This window comes from Brienomyrus brachyistius, unplaced genomic scaffold (assembly GCF_023856365.1).
Source record: "Brienomyrus brachyistius isolate T26 unplaced genomic scaffold, BBRACH_0.4 scaffold72, whole genome shotgun sequence".
Taxonomy (NCBI): domain Eukaryota; kingdom Metazoa; phylum Chordata; class Actinopteri; order Osteoglossiformes; family Mormyridae; genus Brienomyrus; species Brienomyrus brachyistius.
This window is the reverse complement of record NW_026042347.1, coordinates 1,315,834-1,325,843: the sequence shown is the minus strand read 5'-3', so window position 1 is coordinate 1,325,843 and position 10,010 is coordinate 1,315,834. Positions and strand designations below refer to the sequence as shown.

The 10,010-nt window shown below is 45.3% G+C and overlaps 1 protein-coding gene and 1 non-coding gene across 2 annotated transcripts; both read right to left on the bottom strand.

Annotated features, from left to right (window-relative positions):
* On the bottom strand, window positions 1-83 carry trnal-uaa (transfer RNA leucine (anticodon UAA)). The gene has a single exon. It is a non-coding gene; the product is annotated as a tRNA-Leu (tRNA).
* Window positions 84-6,937: 6,854 nt separating this feature from the next.
* Window positions 6,938-9,707, bottom strand: LOC125726470 (intersectin-1-like; the record flags this gene model as incomplete). The annotated part of the gene is made up of 3 exons (XM_049002834.1): window positions 9,429-9,707; window positions 8,650-8,793; window positions 6,938-7,054 (listed from the first exon to the last, which is right to left on the bottom strand). Coding segments are annotated over exons 1-3 (540 nt in total), but the record flags the coding sequence as incomplete, so codon positions are not given.
* Window positions 9,708-10,010: the final 303 nt, after the last annotated feature.

The window sequence follows — 10,010 nt, the reverse complement described above, 5'->3', positions numbered from 1 at the left end:
TAGCTGGGGTGGGGATCGAACCCACGCGGACATACGTCCATTGGATCTTAAGTCCAACGCCTTAACCACTCGGCCAACCTGCTCAGCATTTTTACCCGTTATTTTACAAAGACTATTACAACGGTATTCAAGTTTTAATTTTTTTTTATTTTTGCAATTAGTGAAAGATATATTTTAAAAAAGCTGGTATACAATTTGTGAAGGTTACATTTTCAAAATGCAGGTATACATTTAGTTACAGCCGTGACAGTTGTTGAGGTAGATTAGCGATGTCACATGCAGTAAAGTGGATATAGTGGCTTTTTCAACGATACATGTATGTAGAGTAGAAAGCATCTGATTAACATCGATAGGCTGCTTATCATGAAATTTAGAGGTGACTACATCTACTATTAAAGCGTAAAATACAAAAATGTGATTACAGTCAAATTCATTGTCAGGAATACAAGATAGACAAGCGCGTATGAGACTTTCGGGGGAATGTCTTTCACCCTCTGACATCAGTTGAGTAAGTAAATCCATCCCCCGCTGATAATTTTCTCCGACTTGAGAAATCTCAAATAACACTCTATGAAAGCAGCAACAAGCATAATCATCCCGACAATCACTTTTATCAATAGCACGCAACAATAGTGGACTAACTTTTTCTAAAAAAACATTTAACATAAACCGCCGTAAGGGTCTGCTGATACCGTTCCCCATCACAAGATGCTTTTTGTTTTAGTCTCGGGCCTCCCAACGAGTCAGAAATTCTTCTTCCAGGATCTGCTTAAACGCTGGGTTCTGTTCAAACAGATCTTGTTCCAGTCGAGTGATTTCCACCATGCCGTTGCGGGCCTCACGCAGATCGTACAGGATAGCTTCCACGGCCCCCTCCAACCTGCCGGCGGCCGCTCGGATGCCCAGGGTCGATAGAACGTGGGTCAAGGCGGGTGTCAGCCGATCGGTCCAGAGGTCACGCAACACAGAGTCAAAGTGTATGTAAAAGTAATTTCTGCCTGGAGGAAACAGACAAGGGTGTTGTCTCTGACTGGGGTGATCCACTTCACAACCGTAGCAGTTTCTCTCTTGATGCTTCCTGATGACTGAGGTTAAAAGGCCCACTATCATAGCCTTAATACAAGCCAACATCCCACGGCAGAGAGCCGGTCTGGAGAGAAGCGTGCAGATCTCAGGCGTCGGAGGGTCCTCTCCAGGATCAGAGGCCGGTGATGATGGGGGGGTTGGAAGGAGCTCCCCGGGATCAGAGGTCAGGGTTGCTGCTGGAGCCTCATTGTCCCCGCTTTCACCGTCGCTATAATTTGCTGCTGCTGCTGCTGCTGCCATGATGTTTGTGAAAAGGGGTTGTAACAGAGTCCACTTTATATAGCGACGGTGGGTGAGGGGGTGAGGGGGGTCCTTACGGCGTAGGTTTTGTCATCTCTTGCATCTGCTTACGCCCCCGACTCTCCTTAAACATCGCTTGGTAGTAACCAGACTTTTCTTGAATCATCTGCATCCAAATCACTAACGGTATTCTCAGGCCAAAACAGTCGCATTTAGGCCACTGCCATATATTCACCATTCTCTTGTCCAGCTCCCCGGTCACGTCCCACTTCATAATGGTGGTACGCTGTTTACGAGCATCTCTATAGTGCATCTCCATTCTTCCAGTCTCGACCTCAAGGTCGGGGTCGGTGCTCTCCTCCATCATCGGGGTAACGACAGTCTTCAAGTTTCCCCATTCCGTTTCGGAAAAAGTCACCAGATACGGGTCGTCTTTCGGGGGGTCTGGGCCGTCTCCGGTGACCTGAAAGACGCGCAGTTCCTCCGCAACGTTGTCAAAGAGGCAGACCAGTTTATTCCCGTTGGGCAGCTCCCAGATAGCCCTCGGGTCTTCCGACGGTCGCATCATAGGTACCCGTCTACGTGCCGTATGAATCTTCCTGGGAGCCCCCGGAGGCTGCATAATGGCCTCCTGCTCCTGTTGAGTCTTAGAAGGTGAGGTTGAATCTTTCATTTCGGAAGTCCCAGACATGTCTGTATTTTTTGAAAAGATAGAGTTGGCCCTGCAGCGCGAAGCTCCCTATATTCTACACGGCCTGCTCGTGGGGGCGTGGTACGGATGAAGATGATGCCTCTAGGAGGAGGAAAAGGCCCCCCGCTCGACGTAATACAATTTAATTGTCTCTGTCACCCCATATCTGCACGGTCATGTATGACAAACAAAACTATAAACAGAATTTACTGGCGGGCAAATTGTCAGACTTGATGTATGACCAGGTGGTACGGCCTTGATGATGCTACTCGTGCCTGTGTAAGAAAATTATCTGTAATTTGGGACGTATGTGAAAACAAAACTTTAAACAGAATTTACTGGAGGGCAAAAGTGTCAGACTCGATGTATGGCCCGCGTGGCCGGGTAGGGGGGCGCCTCGATGGCCAGGTGGCACGGCCCTGCAGAATTTACTGGCGGACAAATTGACAGACTCGATGTATGTCTCGACTTATGACCTTTACAAATTGGCGCCATACGCCGATGTGATACAAACGCTCGCGTGAGGAAAAAACACACGGTCAAAACTAGCGCCGAGCGTTTTTATTGGACGATAGACCCTGCACCTCCTCCTCTCATTCTTTGCTCCAACTTTACCATTTTATCCCACAGTCTCTCACAGTTTCTCTCAGACTCGCGCAGCAGCACGCCTCTCAGCTCTCCCGCATCGCTCTCTCCGAGGATTATCCAAAGCCGTGCGGACCTTTCCGCGCTACCGCACCAGTATGTGAATAAGTCCTTTGCTGATTCTCCGAAGCCCGGGGACCTTACCACGCTACCGCACACCGTACGCTCGCGCTCCATCAGGTAACCCAGCCACGCTCACTCCCGCCCGCGCACCACAAAATAATAATAATAATAACTTATTCAAATAACACACGCTCATAAGCACTCTCATCAATATCATTTTTAAAATAATACACACTCATAAGCACTCTCCTCAATATCATTTTAAAATAATAAACATTTAAAATAAGCATTTAAAATAATAAATAATTAAATCCAAATACCATTGCATCACTAACACAACCAACCCATGCCCCCTAAGCCACAATCATTTAAAATAATAAATAAATAATTAAATACAAATACCATTGCAGCAGTTACACAACCAACCCCCGGGGAAGAAGACAAAAAAAAATATTTAAATAAATAATTAAATCCACATGCTATTGCGTCAGTTACACAACCAAGCTCAACCCACTACAACATAAGCTCCGCCCACTGAACTTTTGAACGTGACCTTTGACCCGACCTGTCATTTTGACGAAAGCGGTATTGCATCTCTCTCTTACATGAAATTACTTTCTAAGAACATTTTATTTTGTAATTCAAATTTTTCTTATTTTTCAAACCAAAAAGTTACAGCACTCTCATATAATACACTTCAGCCATTCACATTTATAAAACAATATGACCAATCACTAGTTCAACCTCCCAGCCATTTATCCTTCAAAAACATGGCCCTAGAAACATTCCCACATTTTCATTATACCTCGTTTCCCATTTAGTCTGTCCAACATTTTTTCATATGAAGCTGCCTTAATCATCTCATTGGTCCATTCCTTTATATTGGGGATTGTTGAGGATTTCAAATGCCTTAATATTACCCTCATGGCAGTTGAGTCCCACCATCACAGCCTTAAACTGTTTATTATTCACCTTTGGCAATTCCACTCTATCTCCTAGCAGAGAGAGTCGGGTTTGCGGGGTAAAGTAAAGCCTAGCCATTTGTCCAGGAGACCAAGAACTCTACCCCAAAATGGATATACCTGAGAGCACTGCCACAGCATGTGTAAATAAACCCCCATCTGCCTTCTAAAATTCCAACACTGATCAGTATTAATTAGTCCAGTTCTATTTAGTCTAACTAGTGTCCAGTACTATCTGTGTATAATTTTATACTGAATAAATTTACCTTTTACTTCCCTAAAATATTTCCCCACTCTAGAAAGTATTCTTGACCATTCATCTTCTGCATTTTAACACTCGTGACTCAATGCCTCAGTTGCAAAAACTTCCAAAAACTCCCTCCTCCTCCTACATCATACTTACTCTTTAAGTCTGATTATGACATAAACATCCCATTTACGAATAAATCCCAGAGAGTTTTCACCCCTTTGGGTTGCCATTGTTTCCATACTTTTTACTATTTGTATTTGAGGATTGTGCCAAATTGAGGAATATGGCTGCATGTCATGTGATACTTTAAGCTTCTTATGTATTTTGATCCATATATTTCTCGAAAAAGATATTATCGGGTTTGTGTTTCTTATATTGTCCCCCCATTGTGACAGAATGTGCAGAGGTTGAAATAGTGAAGCCAAATTGCTCTCGATAGCTATCCAGTCCACATCAGAATTCACATTCTTCCAGTGATAGTAGAGTTTGGCTATTTCAAATGACATGCTATATAATCTAACATCTGGCAATCCTAGACCTCCCTTGTCTCTGGGCGAAGTAATTTTAATCCTAGGTTTATTCTTTCCCAACAAAAATCTTTTACTATACTCTCGTACTGTTCAAATATCCTTTCCGGAATATTAAATGGAAGCATCATAGAGAGATAATTAACTTGAGGCACCACAACCATTTTAGTAACATTAACCTTCCCCCCATAAGGATAATTTCAATGCTTTCCATTTGTCCATATTAGGTTTAATTTTGTTCAATGAGGGTTCAAAATTCTGAATTATTATTTTGTCAATATATAAACAGGTTTAAATTTCATGTTTATAGTTCAATTTTATGTTATATAAACAAAATAATTTTAATACAGTGCATTTTTTTTATTAATTCAACAGCACCCATGTTCAATCCACTTAAGTTTGGAAGGTGTATTGGAAGGTAACGTAGATATTTCTTAAGTGGGCATCCAGAGATATCGTCTCCCCTCCAAGCACCCCTTTTCTCCACTAGTTCTGTATGGAGCTCAACAGGAGGAAGAGGTAGATAAAGGGGTTAGTCTCAAACATAATGTAATAAAAAATAAAGAGTAAATACAAGCGCCATGAAGCAGTATTGAGTTCCAGCAGGCCTTGACTTACAGTAAAGGAATTGTAAGGCAGACATGCTAACAAAACAGCTTTACATTCCCAATTCCAAACCATTAATGGGCAACCTTAGAGTGACGACGGCTAAAAAAAACCTTAGCTATAAGCAGGAATGAAACATTGTGAAAAGCCAAGACTCCACATGAAGGTAAATTTGATCCTCCGCCTATCGCAGTAGATGCGTTCCAGACCCATCAGCGATAGGTGAAAATCCACGATACAGAAGGATCATATAATTTTTTTTTTAAGTTTAAGCCTTAAAATACCCCTCCCACATGCTTTAAACATATGTAAACTCATTAAAACACATATATCGGGCTATGTTAAATGTCGGGCTAAGGATATGAGTAACATAATAATAATAATAATAATAATAATAAAATAATAATTTTTAATATGTATACACACACACAACTTTCTCTCTATATATGTAATGGAATATATAAAAATAAAAACATATATGGCTCTTACACATTCTTTTCATCCTTCTTCATGTAGCGTACTGTTGATTCATTCAAACCATAATGGCGAACGCCGTCCGCATAACGCTTTCCTTCCCGAAGCACATCCAGAAGTTTTACCTTCTCCTGAATGGTCAACGTCTTCCATCGTAGGGCTTAGAACAAAACGAAAACAATCGGACCACAAACAATGTACGGGATACGCAGAGAATTGTGAGGCGTCGGAGGAAAATCCGCGATATAGTGGGGAATCGCTGTAATGTGAATTCTGCCAATCCTGGTTTTCAGCACCATGGACACTGTCGTTTATAGGGACCTATTATGCCCATTTTCACTGTTCATAATTGGATTTTTATGGTCTGCTAGAATAGATTCACCCTTTTGATAGGTGATATCCTAGAATCCAATATATTATTGCAGGGCTGTTTTCATTTGATGTTAACCAAATGTGATATATTTATTTTTACTTTTGATATCTCGTCCTTTTCCCCTTATCTGATAAGAGCCGCTGTCCGCTGAGACAAGCTGGTGTCTTTTTACTGCTCACTGAAAAGTGGGTGGTGCGGACATTGTGTATTACATCACACTATGAGACAGTCACTGATTGGTGGGCTCTGAGGGGGCAGTGTGACCTGAAAATCATCCATCAATCAACCCAGGATGGGGGGCCAGCCCATCGCAGGGCACACTCACACACCATTCACTCGCACATGCTCTCCTACGGGCAATTTAGCAAGTCCAATTAGCCTCAGCATGTCTTTGGAATGTGGGGGGAAACCAAAGTACCCAGAGGAAACCTCACGACGACATGGGGAGAACATGCAAACTCCGCACACATGTGACCCATGCGGAGACTCGAACCTGGGACCCAAAGAAATGCTAACCACTGTACCGCTCCTGAAAATCATGAACCATTTTAAATATTGAAGTATTTTTGAAATATTTATTAATTTTAAATATTTATTAAATCAAAACATGTAATGTTCTTGAGTTTTTGCCTCAAGAACCATTTGTTGTATTTTTTGAGCCCACTAGATGGTGCTCTTGGCATTTGCTGTGGGGCAGCGCTGTGGGGCAGCGCTGTGGGGCAGCGCTGTGGGACAGCGCTTTGGGGCAGCGCTTTGGGGCAGCGCTTTGAGCCCAATTATGAATTGAATGCAATCAAATCAGCAAATACAGCAAATGGCTCATGGGGCATCATTTTTGTCCATCACTAGTTAGTTTAGTAAACTGGGCAATCGATAAGTCCCACCTCCTGCCAATTTTGAGGCTTCACTTCTCCACTTTATTCTATTTACAAATGCTACTGGCCCCTGTACAGCACACTGGGCTAACTAGAGGCAAGCCACAACATTGATGCCTTTCTACCACCAGTAATGCCTCCTCACCTTGATGTCCACGTTGTACTGGTCCATCTCCGACAGTTTTGCCACGGTATCCTTCTCCAGCACATCCAGCTGCTCCTTGAGTTTCCGACAGACGATGTCCTTCTCAGTCACGCCCCTCTTTACGGAGGAAAGTGTCGGACCTGTATACAGAAACACTACCTCTAAGCAAGACCCTTCACCTGCAATTGCTTCATCCTGGGACTGACAATCTACATCTAAGCCCTGCAAGGAAGTCCTCCAACTTGCAGGGAAAACTGCAAGGGGGTTGGTGGCAGGGTTGGCACTCCAGCCACCGGAAAAAAATGTACACTGTTCCATTCCATTCGGACTAGTGTGATGCTGAGGTGTCACCCGCTGCACGACTACACTCAGGTTCTCATCCCTGAGGTGGTTCGTGTGGAGGGTGCAGCAACGCGCTGTATCAGCAGGGGGCCCTTACATTAACAACCCTAAGTGCACCTCGAGGTTATATGGTAAGTATTTTCTTGTTGACATGTGAGAGGGAGGGCTGTGACAGATAACCTGGCCCCCACAATCCCCCACTCCACCCAAACCCTACAGAGCCGAGATGAGTTGGTAGCCGACTTGTGCCCAGAACTTCTGGAAACTCCTGTACTGCTGGAAAAGCCTTCCAGGGGGGGTTACATCTGAAAGCTGGCTGAAAGAACGCCAAGATTCTGCATTGCTGTCATCGAAGCAAAACTGTCGACTGCCTCCAAGCCTTTTACTCTAAGGTGAATAATGTAGCTAAAATACAGATAGATGTATTACAAGTGGGTGCATCCAAACTTTTGTCTGGTAGTGTACACCTACATTTTAGAAGCACAAGAAGCATGTACCACCCATGTGCCACCATGACATTTAAGTACTTCAAGAATGACTGCAGGGGGGGGGGGGGGGCGCCAGGTAACGCAGGGAGAAGCAGGGAGATCAGACTCACCAGACCTACTGTTCAGCCCCATGTTGCATAGGATCTCCTTGCATCTCTGCTGCTCCACAATCAGCTGAGAATGTTTCCTCTGCCCCTCCTGCACAAAAACAGGCCAAACTCCCTCAGAAAGCTGGAGAATCCTGAAATAAACCCTCCCTGGAAACTTCACCCTATCTATCTATTGCTTTTATAGTAAATTCCCCCCCAAAAAAACTGCACATTCTCCAGGAAAGGTGTGAAGAACAGTCTCTCCCTTGGTTGCCAAAATCTGAAGACTGCTAATCAGACAGGAGTGGCACAGCTGTTGTATAACGCACAGCAGACATAACGCCAGATCACATGGAAAAAGAACCGTGTTGAATCTATTTATCAGTGTTGCAGCTGGTGCTCGTCCCATAGCTGCTGGGATCTTGGACGGCAGCGGAGGAAGGCCGCAGACCTCAAGCTGCCGCTGCAGGGCGTTGACCTCCAGCAGGCAGCTGTCCTGCTTCTGACTGATCAGTTCCAGCTCTCCCTTCTGGATGCTCCTCTTGCTCTGGACGTCCCTGAGTCGGTCAGAGATCTGCTTGTGCTTGTCTCTCTGAAATTAAACAGTGGTCTTATGAGTCCTGAGGGCGGGAATATTGTCGCTGTGGACACAAGCATGTGTACCATTGACATCTGAAAGGAAAACGTGCGTCTCTGATAGTGCGATTTCAACAGCTGGCTGTTCCTCGTTCCTGAAGGGGAATGCAGTCGGTCGGGGCAAACAGGTGCAGGACGGCCTGGTCCTCACCACAGCCTCCAGCTCCAGCTCCAAGCTCCTCTTCTTGGCCTTAAGCTTGATGATGTCCTCTTGTTCTTGGTTCCTCTGATTCAGCAGCTCCTGTCGCCTCCTCCGCTCCCACTCCATCTTCCTCTGACGCTCCAGCTCCTGCTTAGCAGCCTGCAGGGACACACACATGATCACGACCAAACACACACACACACACACACACACACACACACACACACGCGCTAATCACAGGTCGCACACGTTCACACACAAGCTAAACCAATAACCAAATACATGCTGTCAAACCTTCCCAGCCATTCAGAGATGTACATAAACGGAGTTTCACCAGTAAACTAGTTTAATTAGTTATAATGCTGTATTTGCCCAACACAGGGTTACAATAATGAAGTTTTATTAACTTCCAGCCAATTATCACAGGGGGGCCTGGAGTCTATCCAGGACAGCACAGGGCACCAGGCTGGGGGGGTACACCCTGGACGGGATGTCAGCCCATCGCAGGGCACAAAACATGCACTTACACTAGAACCTCGCACTGCAGAGAATTTAAAGGCACCAGACCACCTAAGGGCATGTTTTTGGAGGAAGGCCACACAACACTGGGAGAACATGGAAACTCTCAAAGAGTGGAGGTGGGATTCCAACCCCCAGCTCTGAAAGGTATGAGGCAACAGTGCTGGTGAATCGCCAACAACATTAATTTGCTAAACCCAAATGTGATTGGCTGGGACTGGACCAATGACCAAAGAGCGACTGCCTAACCCCATTTCCATACTAGAAAGACTGACCTCCTTGCGTTCCAGCTCCTTTAAGCGCTCTTCCTCCTTCTGCCATTCCAGCTCGCGTTGCCTCTCCAGCCGCCGCTCCTGCTCCTGTTGCCGCCTCCTCTCCTGCTCCCGCGCCTCCTGCTCACGCCGCTCCTGCTCCTCCCGGGCCTTCTGGGCCCGCCTCTCTTGCTCGCGCCGCTCCTGCTCCTGTAAGACCTGCCGCCGCCTCTCCAGCTCAGCGTTTCCCCGCTGGAAGTTCTCCTTTAGCTTGTCCTCGAACGAAACTGCAAGGAGGGCCATGCACACGCACACGTGGTAACCATGGCAATAGGGGCAGTGACCTTTGACCTCCTGCAATTCAATGTGAATCAGGTGATTCTTTGTAAAGATACTAAGAACGGCACATCACTAATACACACTTGTGTCACCAAAAACATTCACTAGCTGAAGGTGCCTGTCTTTGTGTGTGTGTGTGTGTGTGTGTGTGTGTGTGTGTGTAAATCCGTCTGTCCGTTCTACTAATGCTTCTGGGGTGGTTCAACTTGAATTTCTTCAGGGACGATGGTGCGATTCAAAGGAAGCAATTCCCCCTGCTTCCCCGTT